Source organism: Cyprinodon variegatus, unplaced genomic scaffold (assembly GCF_000732505.1).
Source record: "Cyprinodon variegatus isolate N-32 unplaced genomic scaffold, C_variegatus-1.0 Scaffold455, whole genome shotgun sequence".
NCBI classification, from domain to species: domain Eukaryota; kingdom Metazoa; phylum Chordata; class Actinopteri; order Cyprinodontiformes; family Cyprinodontidae; genus Cyprinodon; species Cyprinodon variegatus.
In genome coordinates this window covers 192,591-207,306 of record NW_015150908.1, presented here as the reverse complement: position 1 = coordinate 207,306, position 14,716 = coordinate 192,591, and the positions used below count along the sequence as shown (strand labels likewise).

General features: G+C 38.0%; 1 protein-coding gene across 1 annotated transcript in view; it reads right to left on the bottom strand.

Annotated features, from left to right (window-relative positions):
• auts2 (autism susceptibility candidate 2) overlaps positions 1-14,716 on the bottom strand; it is a 463,702-nt gene that overhangs the window by 323,314 nt on the left and 125,672 nt on the right. The window contains exon 2 of the mRNA XM_015389339.1: positions 3,170-3,271. Coding sequence (XP_015244825.1) covers positions 3,170-3,271 — 102 coding nt within the window. The remainder of the gene's footprint in view (positions 1-3,169; positions 3,272-14,716) is intronic.

Below are 14,716 nucleotides of genomic sequence, written 5' to 3'. Positions count from 1 at the left end.
GCCAACATTTGGAAGAAGAATGTTTTCAAGATGACTTGGATAATAGCGCGTTGTGACAAACACCAGATACAGCACTGGGACTTGATCAACAGCCGATTCCGCACCGTGACGTCACAAACCAGTAGGTGGCAGTAGTGTTCTTTGACAAACATGGATGCCTCCAGTAAAGCACATTCACATGAAAATTACTTTTTATTAAAAACACTTATCATTTATTGAATAGTGTGTAATTATTTTATATTTAAAGTACTTTCAGACGTTTGAATTCTGAATATGATCAGAGTTTTCCTTTAAAAAGGCGGCAACACTAAATAAAGGATGAACAGACCATGAGGTTTAACTGTTGCTTTGGGTGAATTCGGATTAAAAAACAACACCACTGAGGTTGTTGAATTGGTCGGCACACATCACCCTGCATCAGTCCTTCAGACTTCAATCAAACTAGGAATGTTCCAGGGCTTCCCCATACCAGGAAAAAACACAAAACAATGTAATGTGTACACACGCTGCTGAAGCTTCTGTTTGCTTGACTTATTTTACCCAAAACTGGTTGATCCTTCCCAACAAAGGCAAGGAAAAACAGGGAAGAAGAAGCTGTAAATAGTTATTTGGTGTTATGTGATAGCCTCTGCCAGGAAGCTACTGCAGCATCTAATCCTGGCAGAGGAAACAAAGGATCAGAGGGAGCTGCTCTACCTACACTGGAGCATGCTACCTTTGCTGCGTTTAAGGTTCTTCTCTTTATGTAGGACATATATCATAAGTGAAGGTAAATGCAGCAGTTCCCACCATTGGAATGAAAAAAAAACACTTGTTTTTATCATTTCTACCCTCATGTAGGTGGTTCTGTTAAAGCTCCAGCAGCTGGATTTAACAGTGTTTTTCCCTCCCTGGTTACACTGTACATTAGCCAGCATTTAAATGAGCTGGAGCCTGGAGTTCAGAAACATCATAAATATATACATTTAGTAGAAAAACATATGTGCAAGGTGCAAATTAGGATAAACCATCATTCACTGAGGCTTCAATTATTTTATATCAGGGAAAAATAACGACATGAATCAGAAATACTCATTTCAAATCACCAATTATTAGATGTCTCGGTCACATTGTTTTACGAAATTACTCCTCTAAGTTTAAAACTGAAAAAGATGCTGAATTTGTTATATAATGACTCTTTTTCTAGAAGTGTCAGAGATTTAGGTCCTTCCACTAATGTTAGTTATCTTATGTGAAGTATTTCTGCTCCAATGTTGTTTTAGGCAAAAACAAAATGTGTGTGGGTAAATTTAAAAAATAAATAAATCTGGAAATTGAAAACGTCTGTGTCAATAAAATGGTTTTGAGAATAACTTTGCTGCTTTCTTAGATTTTTTGTTTATTTATTCAAATGTATTTTCATATTTGATAAAAAAAAATCTCATTTCAACATATCTGAAATGTTCCACAGTTTTATATATATAAAAAATCTTGTTTTTTTCAAATTTATTTTCAGATTGAGTCTTAGGTCAGGAGTGAGTGTTTGTATTAGGCTTGAAGTGAAGAGAATTTGGTTTATAACAAACTGAGTACATAAAACTCAACCTGAAAAACAGAAAATTGATAAATTAAAATCTAAAATGTCAGAAGTTCCCTAAGATACAAGCTGGTATGGAAGAGTATTCACATATTTTTACTCAATATTTTTTCATTCAAGAGTAGAAAGTAGTGGTCAAAGAAATTGCTACTCAGGTTCTAAGTAACTGTCAGGTCATAGCACATGATTTAATGTTTAAAATTCAGACAGTTATACCAAAATTTGGTGAAAAAAATACAAATTATATGATTATAAAAAAAAGTTGAAAAACAAAACTCATTTCCAAATGATTTCTTTCAATGAAACGTTTTAAAAGTTTGGTTTTAAAAGCAATTAGCCTGAAATTGTTTCGCCAAAATTACTCGTCACTACCGGGAAGAAAATGGTTTTATCTCAAGAGGCGGGACCTCTGGAAAAGTAGCCAATCACAGGCAGTTTTCATTCTCAAGTTGGTCCAAACCTCACAGTGAAAAAATGTGGTGAGTACACAGGATCACAAGCAAGTAAAAATGAATCTACAAGTGCATAAAAAGCAGGAGAGTGTATAGAAGGATCAGGAATTTACAGCAGTAGCCATTCAAAAATTCTACACTTTCCTTGATGACACCTTGGCTGGTCCCCTATCTAAAATATCCTCTCTGTCATCATTTGTGGACATTAAGATCTAAAGAGAAGTGTTATCTCCTGGTTAGACCCTGTGATTCAGTGAAAGGGCGGAGTCAGAGTAAAATAATAAACACGCCCATCAGAAGGCCAGTGGCTGGAAGCTGGAGGGGATTTTGCTGCCGTTTGGCTGGATTTTGACTGGGAGGGGCCATTTTGAATGGCTGCTACTGTACATGTCTGACATATATACATGTGTGTATAGGAGGGGTGTGAAAACTTTATTTTAAATCAAAGAGAGGCGCACTAAGAGACATTTGAAAGCAAAAAAGTAGTTTAACCTTAGAGGACTAACTTTAGAAATTGTTAAGCATTTTTTCATCCATCCATCCATCCATCCATCCATCCATCCATCCATCCATCCATCCATCCATCCATCCATCCATCCATCCATCCATCCAACCAAGAGGCGGGGTTCACCCTGGAAAGGTCGCCAGTCTGTCACAGGGCAAGTCAGAGACATACACCCGTGCACAAACACAATGGCACCTAAGGACATTTTAGAGAAGCCAAGTAACCCAACAGTCATGTTTCTGGACTGTGGGAGGAAGCCGGAGTACCTGGAGAGAACTCACGCATGCTCAGGGAGAACATGCAAACTCCATGCAGAAAGACCCGCGGTTGGGAATCAAACCCAAAACCCAAATCATGCAGTTCCAAGTATTATTTTTTGTCTGATGAATAAAGGCTTATCTTCTGAAATCACTGTTTACTATACATTAAAGATGCCTTTAACCTTAGAACATTGTAACTTTTAATATCACCAATGTCAGATGATTTCACATCATAGAATTTACACAAATTGTCTCATTATGTAAAAGTAAACAAATCTAGTGTTTTCATTTTTTCATGGCAGAAATGTATTTTTTAATAGATGTACGATGGGCCTAATACTCGGTCGTCCATGTTTGGTAAAGTTGCCGTACTCACATCTGTCACTCTGTCTCTAGAGCTGCTCCTGATCGAAGGCTTTGACTTGCCGCTCACGCCTTCGCTGTCGCTCTCCTTGCAGTTGTTCTGCCCAGGCTTCAGCTGCAAAACACAACCCACATAAAGCAATCAAGGGTTAATACTGTTAATATAGCATTTTTTCCTCATGCGTGTCTCAGCAAGGCGTCCCACAGAAGTCAGCTCATGAATATGGGAGAACTGGCAGGATCAGCAGTGCTGTTTCTGAAAATCTGTCATGTTTCTGAGCCGATTCAGTAGACATCTCCGCGCTTGCCAACGTTAGACGCCATCTGATCTCTCAGTATGCGTCTCCTTCTCAGAGAAAGGGGACAAAGACCCCTCCAGAACCTTCAAACATGGCCACTCTCCTTCCCGAGCCGACACCACATGCTGAGGCAGCAGGAGCTCAGCTAGTGCCATCATCTACACACGCTGCTTGAGATGTGGCGAAATGATAAGAAGGAAAAAGAGGAACTGGCTGATCTGCCAGCATCTGAGGCTCTGTGGAAAACTCTTGGGAGTACAGGGTTCAGGAGGAGGAGGAGGCGAGGATTGGACTCCAAGACTAAAGCTTAATCCCATGCTGCTTCTTAAAGAAAAGCCAAATCTTTTAATATAAAGGACAGAAAATGATGAGACAAAACAGTCAACACCTGTTTTCACACTAACAGTACCTTGCAGAAGAAGATATCTCCATGTCTTTCCACACTTTTTGTAATATTAATAAAGGTCAGTGCATTTTGTTCAGTGTATTCTCATTATGAGTTTGTATGAAATCGTACGAAAAGTTATGCACCGTGATTTCGTACGTTTTTGACGTTTTTTTCGTCGTATTTCGTTGTATTTTTACGTCTTGCCTCAAGACAAGATATCCTTGTGCATGCGCATCTTACACACCATTCAATAACATAGAATTTAACATACAATTAAGCCTAACCCTGACCCTAACCCTAAGATACAAAACAGCAAGAAACGTAGTTAGAGACATGAAGAAGTAATTATTGCACTGTTTTTCCCATTTTTACGTCCGTCTGCTTTTTCGTCTGTCTGCCAGCTTATGCGCACTGATCTGTTTTTTCGAGGAAAAAAGTCAAAAACTTACGAAATACTGTGCATAACTTTTTTTACGATTTCATACGAACTGATAATGAGAATATGTTGTTTTATTAGTATTTTGTGTGACAGACCAACACAAAGTGATGTATAATCCTAAAGTGACAGAAATCACCGGTATTTGGTCCCCTTCTTTAGACTGGCAGCTGCATCTCTTTGCCATGTGTTTCCATTTCCCATTTACATGCAAGTTAAATCATTCTGCATGAGGAGGATCTGCAAACATCAGATTCTGTCACCTGAACTCAAAATATAATCAAAGTCTAGGCTACTTTGGCATTACCAATCTCGTGTCTTGATCATGTCTTGAACATGTCTTGATCCTACAGAAAGAGATAGTTCCATCTTGGACGTTTTGCAAATTTGAACACAATAGTTTCATTTTTCATATAATCTATCTTCTATCAATCTGATTGACAGAAACTGTGGACAGAAACTTGTTCCATCAGTGAATTTACTTTAATGAAACTCTATTTATGTAATGTGAAATTAAATTATAAATTTTGCTACATTCAAACTGAATTTATTTGCTTTGAAATTGCATTTTCTTCCATGAAAAATTAAATTTGTCTTTTATTTACTTTAATTTCTAAAATGTCAGTTAGAAATAGTTTTTAATGTGTTTGTGTCAGGAAACCATATCCTACGACCGAGTATTAAGGATTAGAGATTTTCTTTTTCTTCAATTTCGAGAATAAAGTAAGATTATGAAAATAGAGTTGTCACGAGAATAGCAATAAAATTGCAAGAACAAAGTTTTAAAATTGCAAGAATAAAATCGTAATATTGCAAGAATAAAGCTGTAAGATTATGAGAATAAAATTAAATTAAAATTAAATAAAATTACGAGAATAAAGTCGCAATAAACACCTCCTTTTGTAGTGATTTTTTTAAATGTGGAATTAGTTTTTTAACTATTTAACTCAAATCTGCTTTGAATTAGATGCATAGTTGTGAGCGACATGAACACATGGAAAACAAATTATTATTGAGCAATTCACTTTAATACAAAATAACAAACTTTGCTGACTAAAATAAGTATTTCAAACTTAAGCCTGTCCTGCTTTACTTCAACTGTAAAAATATAAAATATTTTTTATTATATAAAATAATAAATAAATAGTGCACATTTTTGGTGAAACAGCAAACTTGTGCAAACTTGGAAACATATTTGTTCCTTAAATGCAATGACTGCAGGCTACAGTTGTAAAACAGAATAAAAAATCATCAGCTCAATGCCACATTTTGTAGCGATAGCCTATATTTTCCTCTTGTATTTCCTCTGAGCTCTTGCAGCAATGAGGAGTTGTTTGCCTTTGAGTGCTGCTGCTCTGTTGTCTCCTGCAATCTTCTCCGTAAGCAGCACTTGACTCGACCAATAGGATGAGGGGATTCTGGATCGTTATATATATCCTGTCAGCTCATTGGTCACAACAAAGGACAGGGCCTGCAAACAAGTTTACCATAAGTTTTGTATCTAACGTGCCCTTGTTTTTCATATTCCATCAGCTTTTTACTGACTATTTTTTTACTCTCAGTAATATGGGACCAAGTGCATTCCTTTTCTACTAAATACGGGACACGTACTTCTATTTTTAAATAGGGAACAATTCCGTTTTTCAAGGGACGGTTGGCAACCCTAGGAAACCATTCAGGAATCTTTTTCAATTTAAAATATCAGATATAGCATTGAAATTGTCATAAATGCAAATGAACTAGCATTAACAAGGCTTTGTTGGGCTACTGTATAAAGTAGTATAGTATACAGAACTCAACACTATTCCTGACATTTTGAATTGAAAAAGCTTCCTGGATGGGAAGCGAAACGTCTTCAAACTTGGAAACAAAGTCCAGTGGATTGTTTTTTAACTTTTTCGTAAAAGAGTTATGTCATCTATCAAGCTCACGTTTGCTTCAGAGCTTCAGCTCAAGATTAAGATCAGTTTGACCAGATGTGAAACATCAATCCATGAATCTGTGTTTCCTGAAGGTTGTCTGACGGGAAAAAACAACATTTTCAAACTGAACATTAATTGCAGAACTAAAAGTAACAAAAAAAGACTAATTGAATTATAAAATAGAAAAAATATTTTTTTTTCAAAGCAAGTCAGTTCAGTTCTAAACAAACCAATTCAATTTAGATTCTGTGGAATTAACTTTTAAACTAATTCATTAAATGTCAAATTTCAACTTACATGAATACAGATTCAGTCAGGGCATTTTAAATTCATTTTGTGATGACAAACATTTCTGCCCATAAAACCCTGCCTCAGCATGATGCTGCCACCACCCTGTTTTAGAGTTAAAATGCTACATTCAGGTAACGTAAATGGTAATGATTTATATTGCTTGATTAAACTGCACATACAGTAGGTGGACTCTTTATGGTTAATGAATCAATACACAATGCTCATTTTTATAGCTTTAATCATAAAACATGTTGAAAACATTTCATTTTTTACTTAATATTGCCTACAAATATGCAGTAGCTTATGTTGTTTTATTAAATGAAATCTGAGCTTTAGGGCTGCAGTGTGAAGCAATGTGAAAACGTTTAAGGGACAAGAACAGTTTTGCAAGGAAGTCTGTGATGGAAATATTAAGTACAATGCTGCTCACAGAGATTGTTCCAACCACCCTTTATATCTCCTGCATAAAAGGGTCACATATATGTGTGTATGTGCGTTTTCAGCCCCTCCTCAGTAGTTCCCTTCCAGGTATCAGCAATAATTTATCGTGATGAAAGGGCACAAGGCAAGGGAATACCGAAGGAACCCATGAGCTGAGCAGATAATTAAAATGAAAATGTTCCCTTTTCTGTAGCCATTAAAGGTGTGAAAGGAATCCTATTCCTTTGGAGAATCGCATGATGGGTAGTGGCTTGGTGGATTCACCAGAGTGTTGAATGTGATAAGAGAATCTGAGCACTGGGCATGTCTGATGGGCCCATTTTAATGTGTGAAAGTTTAAGAAGGCTTGAGAATGTGTGCATCCATATGGTACAAGAAGCTGTTGAGGCGAACTATAAGACAAACTGGGCCAGAGTCAAGCACTGCCCTAAGCTACAGAATACTAATTACCTCCAGTACAAAGAAAACGAGGTTCTCTTATCCTTCTTCTCCTGTTCTAACATTTGTGAAGCATCCAGTCCTTCTCCTGAGTCTAAAACATGTGTTACTGATGTGATTTTTATTTGAACAGTGCATGCATATTAGAATCATGGACTTCTTCATGTTCAACTTTGCTCCTGACATGGTTGACTCATCCAGTTTATCTTTCTAAGGAACAGCTGATTGAATGGATTAAAACATACTGGTCATCATTCTGTTTCAAGCAATCAGCATGCTGCGGTGAGTAAGCATCTTCAAAGCATAAAATACGTTTAAATAAGCAATGGGTGATTATTACACCTAGCTTTTAAAATCGCAAAAGAACATCTTGTATCCCCTCTACTTCAGAGACCATCTTGCAGGTTGTTAAGTCAAGAGAGATGAGTACGAACATTATATAGCTAGATTTAAAATGACAGCAATTCAGGTTTTGTGCAAATACCTTTAAAGGATGAATTCTTATCTATTTTTAAGACTATTTCTGGTCAGCTTCTCCTGCTGGCTGCCATGTTTTCAGGCTGCCAACATACTGAATGCTGTCATCTGTTTTGCAAACCATGGAAACTCGAGATATGGTTCTGAAACCAGGAAGTAAACATGGCCTTCAGACAATTTCAATGATGAGAACCTTAAAACAACGGGCTGAGGATGTCCCTATTAATACAGTAGAGAAAGACAAAGAACAGAAACACGTCACATTGGTCAAATCAGTTAGGAAATCCACAAGACATGAAGCAAAACATAACGGTGAGAAGATCAAACACAAGAACATCGCCATCCCATATGTTTTTGGAGTCTCTGAAAATAATCAACAAGACCCATAAGGCTGATTTATACTTCGAAACTAGGTCGTCTGCTTAGCTGTCGCAGTGAACGTAAAGACGTCCCCCCCGCAGACAGGAGGCCTCCGATTGATCAATTCTACATCCGCTTATCGGCTTGTTTTGTTTGTATCACTGCAATTGCAGAAAACAACTCGTGAAGTTTGACCCGCTAGAAGAGCGAGGTGCGTGAGAACGCTGGGACCCTTTTTCCACCTGGATCCCCGCTCTTTTTCGCCCTCATTTCCCTCCGTTGTCAGAAAAACTTGCCGCCACTTCCTCACCGCCTCGGAGTTATCTAGACCCACAGCTAGTACCTGATTGCGTTGTGGCGTGGCGCAGACGCTTCAAACTTGAGCATAATCAAAAAGCACTGCTCACTGCGAAACACTGCTGCGTGGATTATAACCAGCCCTTTAGACAGAGACTAGTGCCTCCTAAACACAAAACCCCCAGACCAAATATGAGCGGAGTGGAGTATGCAGTTCAGTGCAGTGAGGAATGCTCTGATCTTTATATTGGAGAAACCAAACAACCTCTCCACAAATGCATGGCCCAACACAGAAGAGCAACCTCCTCTGGACAAGATTCTGCGGTACATCTTCACCTTATGGACAAAGGGCATTCTTTTCAGGACCAGAATGTTCACAGTTTGGACAAAGAAAACGTGTGGTTTGAGATGGGCGTGAAGGAAACCCTCTATTTTAAGAAAGAAAAACCAACCTTAAACAGAGGGGGTGGACTCAGATTCCAGCTTTCAAAAACCTACAACACAGCAATTGAGTTGATCCCTTCCTGCTATCATTTTACAGGGGAACAAAGCACCTCGCCTGTTCAGCCAGGCCAACAATTCTCTTTAATGACCCACCTTTCAGAGACATAGACAGGTATGGGCTATTGCAGGCTAACAAAAGAAGCCAAACCACCCCCATTCCAAAGGGGTGGACCCAATCGTCCGTTTCAATTTGCATGTTTCCAAGCCAAACTAAGGCTTTGTTTTTGGTCCACTATGGAAGGCCTTGAACTCAAAGCTATTTCTGACATTTTGAATTGAAAAAGCTTCCTGAATGGGAAGCAAAACGTCTTCGAACTTGGAAACGAAGTCCAGTGGATTGTTGTTTACGTTTTTTGGAATGGTCTTCAGACAGCACCGAGGTAGTCTCAGACGAGACGTTGACCAAGACGTTGCTGAAGAGAATCAATTGTTTATAGGGAATGCCACTTCCAATTTAGACAAACCAAAAATGACTTTAGTTTATTTTCCAGCAAATTTCTGACTAATTGCTCCTTTCAGTGATGTTAATGTTCTGTGAAACATTTGGCAAATGAGCAACAGCTCCTACTTTACATATCTGTTGACAAGGTGTGAGGTTGACATCTGTTGAATCAAAATATTTTGAATAACTATTTTAAATACATTACTGTCATTGTTGGATTACAGGAAGAAGTGTTTTCTACTATGACATTTGGCCTGTGATCTGTGCCCTATGCTGCCCCCTAGAATCTGCCAGAATATTAGGTACAATGCAAACATGGTGTAGGAAATGTCATGCGCTTCAACATTTCCAAGTGGAACCTAGATACATCAAGCATTGACCAACTTTTAGTTGCATCAAATAACTAACAATCAAGTTTCGCTGTATGGCACTCCACTCTTAGCCTGACGTAGTCCGACTTAATTCTAGTCAGAATATGAGTCTGATACTGCTCCATAGAGCTGTGATTATGGGGCGTATTTTGAACGAACCAGGAAAAAAAATGCCTCTGTACTCAATTGGATAGACCTACAACCAATAAGAGCAACGGAGTGCGTGATGTATCTTAAGCGAGGCATAGTTGTTGTCCACAAAAATCAAAGCGTGCAGTTGCACGCCTAGAATAAGAAGATGAGACTTGATCGCGTTTCTCTGTTCCTCTTTTAAAATTAATTTGCTGTCGATATCTTCTAGAACAGACCTAATAGCAGAATCTACTCACCCACTCTCCAGCGGCAGCCATTATTGTTGTCACCCAAGCGCGCTTTGGTCACGTGGTTGATAACGTTACTCTTGATCATCTGTCCATCATCGTATAAAGCCCGCCCTGACAATTTGATTGGATCGCCTGACAGTGGGCTTTAATACTCGCGCTACTATGGAGCAGAGCCAGACCGAACTTCCCCGAACTCAAACCTTGTGGGCGGGACTAAGTTCGGACTGGCACCCAGGCTACTCCACTCTAACTGCTACTACTTTAAATGTGCACTATCGAGATGTCAGAGGGTTATTTTTCAACAACAACTTGTCTTCCCATGTCATGGAAATAAAAAGCAGCAAACAATAGTGTGACGGGGGTATAAATGCCATTTTGTCCGAAGGGAAAGGAGAAAATTCTTGGAGGGGAAAAACGGGAACAATATCTCATCCAGCCTGGTCTTTGAACTGATCCGTGAAAAATGCACAAGGGATACTGTTTGTGCTTCAGTCTAGCGCTCCTTCATCAAAACACATTGACCTATAATATTTATTAACCAGCCAGTGTCCCTGTTGACAACGCTGAGCAGTGCATGCCAGCGCACTCATACATTTATGAATGCGCACAGACAAAGAAAAGCTGCTGCCGCACTCCTCCATCGAATATTCTCTGCCAGGAACTGAACTCATATGCGGTGGGCTTATAAAAGATATAATCAAGTAAGTGTGATGGTGGGGAGGGGGGATATATAGACATTTGTCTTTTATTAATCAATGTGGAATCAAACTAGGCTCTGCTGCAGAGAAACCATATAATCACACCATCTGTGCCTTGGTTTATCAGCGGGAAAGGAGTCCATGAAATCAGAAATCTTGCATTTATTCAGCTGTATGTAATGTCTGAAGGAACACGTCTAATAAAAACATTCCAATAAAGAGCGGCTCATCTTTCAGGGCTATTACATAGCTCAGGACCTGATTACACAGCTATTTGAAAACGTATCCCCCAGCTTGTTCTCTTTAATTTCCCCCTGAGCTCTTTAAATTACTTCAGAGAATTGTGTGTGTGTGTTTCCCCCTCATCTACTCTCTCTCTCTCTTTTTTTTTAAACTTCAGCTGATGGATTCATTTCTTTTTATGGTGTGATTAATGGATGTCTAAAGCAAATGGTGGGACTGGTGGTGGTCAGTGCCATCAAACAAGGAAGCTGAAATTTAATGACCTGCTGCCTGGTGATGAATGTAAATGAGAAACCCCCTGTGTGGGGCCTGGGCCCCCGCTCTGTGACCTGATCTGGGATCATTTGATCACTTCTACTTCAAACAGTTCAATTCAGTTTATTTATATAGCGCCAATTCACAATACATGTCATCTAAAGGCACTTTACAGTTCACCAGATCATCCAGTCAATTTGATTTAATGTTTTCTATCTAAGGAAAACCAGCTGATTGCATCGAGTCAAACAGCATGCAAGGCGTACTTTTTAAAACCCTTTAAACTCGGTTTCAGTTTAGAACTGTCTAAAATGGACACCAGTGCACTTCATTGCAACAAACTGGGGTGGAGAGATGCTATGTGTGTGGGTGCAGCAATGTTAGGAGGCAGGTTATTGCAAAATAATGCATTTCTGTTTTATTATTACTGCAATTCTGCTCAGCTGCTTTTCAGTGATTCTTAGCAAATAGGAAGAAAATAATGCAGCTTAATTTTAAACCTCTTATAAAACAGTAAGGCATTCAATTAAAGTAAGTGCATACTAAGTAACAAACTCCCACTCAACAGCCTGCTCTGTGTTAGACGATGGAACTTATATTTTCTCTGTCTCTCTAACTAAGTCAAATCTGTTGGATTAAACTCTGCTGCTTTGTTAACCTCCACTGGCTTGGACCTCTAAATATTTCAGGAAAGTACACTGACCAGTGCAAAAACACTAGAAGAAAACCTTCGACCAAGACTTTCTAGTAGAGATGCTGGAATCAGAATTAGGTAGCTGATTTATAATGTCTGGATCTGCATATTTACAAGTGTAGCTTATTCAATTTTCACTTAAAGTAAAACAAAATGAGAAGCAATAGCATGAAATATGTTTTCCCCGGGGTTCCCTTTTTTAGAGATTTTGAATGGTATTAATATTAGCAATTAGAGGCATTAACATGACCCAAACAGAGCTATTAGGGCCTGATCTTCAAATATTCAGAACAAGAGGTGCTAAACAGCATGTGCAACTTTTTTTTTTTTTAAGAATATGCAATAAGTGAGCATGTAATGGGTGATCTACCAGGATTGTTGCACAAATGTCAAGATGTGCAAAACAGCTTTTTAAATGAGAAGATTGACTGTTCTACTTCCAGTCTGGAGAGTGAAAAGAAAGATGAGGTTCAAAGCCATGAGGTTTGAGTAAATAATGAAAAGCTATACAACTATTCCTATTATAAAGCGAAATAAGTACATCACTGAGTAATATTTATAAAGCACTTTGCAAAGGTACAAAACAGTAATAAAAAGTAAACGGTAATAAAAAAGTAAACAGATGAAAATAAATAGAGTTGGGTAAAGTAGCAATTAAAGTGCTTAAGGGCAAGTAGCACAACTTCAACATATTTAACAATATAAATATATAAATAAAGCAAAAAGTATCAATTACTGAAGTAAGAGTAATAAAGTACTTATTAAAAAGCTTACTCAAGTTCTGAGTGACTGTTTTACTATTCAAATGATGCATTCGTACATATATGGAAGATAAAGTCTCACTATAATATTGTAGATATTGAATTTCTGCTGTGTTTATGCTCTTGAATTTTTGCATCTCAATTTATGCAATTTATTTTTCAGTATGCAAATGTCTGCAGTTGAATATAGATAAAGAAAATCAAATACATCATGGAATACAATCAAAATCCATTGTTTCACATTCAATGTCTTAAAAAGGTGGGATTCTAAAATGTCTGTTCATATTCAATAGAAAGACAATAATGTAAAGTTGTGTACAAAGTTATAAACAAATTCTTTTTTTTAAGTATTGAAAACAAAAAAAAATTATTGGAGAAAATATTTCAGATGGAAGAGACATAATTTCTTAAAGTATATAAGATATGCTGGTGGGCTAAACTACCTTCTTTGACTTTTTAACTGTATATAACCTTGACATCCATTTCATTAATGAAACCTAAACTGTTAGCCTGTGTGCGCTGAATTTAAGGGCGAAATGTGCATTTTCTATTTCCATCAAAGTTACTCACAGTGGGTGGAGTAACCAAAGATTTTTCTCATGTTAGAGTAGCGATACTTCATTATAACATTGTAGTAAGTACAGTACAAGTAAGAAGAAAAGTAGAAGTAGAAAAACTACTCCTAAAAGTATATTTGCACAAGTAAATGTAGCTGAATAAATGTAACTAGTTACTACCCACGTATAAGAAAAGCTAAAGTTACATACAATACAAAATATGGAGAAGTTGTCTTTGCTGACAACCAGAAAATAAAAAATATTTTCTGCTTGTATCTGTCTCTCAGAACAGTGTATTCTCAGTATGAGTGCGTATGAAATCCTACGAAAAGTTATGCACTGTAATTTCGTACGTTTTGGATGTTTTTTTCGTCGTATGCGCATCTGACGCACCATTCACGAATATAGAATATAAATTACAATCAGCCCTAACCCTGACTCTAACCCTTAGATATAAAACAGTAAGCAACGTAGTTAGAGACATGAATAAGTGATGATTGCACTGTTATTCCCAGTTTTACGTCCGCGGATCTGCTTTTTTTTCCTGTCTGCCATAGCATGCGCACTGATGTGGTTTTTGGAGGTAAAACTTCCAAAACATACGAAATAGTGTGCATAACTTTTCATCCGATTTCATACGAACTGATAATGAGAATATGTTGCTCAGAAGTAATAACAAAAAAAAAAAAAATGCAAAAACTGCAGCATCTGTCGAGTTTTCGATTTGCAAAATCTCTTTGCAGGAGGTAAATGTTTACATTTCAGTATCCTGTCAGTTAGCATCCCCTGGCAAAGTGTGAAAATAAGGAAGAAAAATCTAAAATCCAGAATGAGTTGCTGTAGATCGTTTATTTAATTAACACAAGTTGGTCTTAGACCACACTGAGAGGCATTGCAGGAAGGTCAGACGCTACCATGTAGCCTCCATGTGGTAGTTCCGTGTTTCTGCCAACAGATGGCGCCACGTCTGTTTATGTCAGTTCATTTTGCCCGTAGCTGGATTTCTATTTAGGCTCAAAAAGGACAATCTAAAAGCTATTATTAATTTATTCATTTAATTTCTACTATGCCCTGCCCGCATCTGCACTAGGGTGGCCAGATGTCCGGCTTTAGGGCGGACAGTCCGGCTTTTCATTGCACTGTCCGGCGTCCGGCGCTGCACCCAGCCGGACGTGTATTTGTCCTCCTTTACCCCCAGATTCCACATACTCCGTCAGCGCTCCGCCCCGCTCACGTACGGAGTACTTGTCTGGCTTCTTCTTCTTCTTGTCGGGTTTTATGGCGGTTGGCAACAAACTGTTAG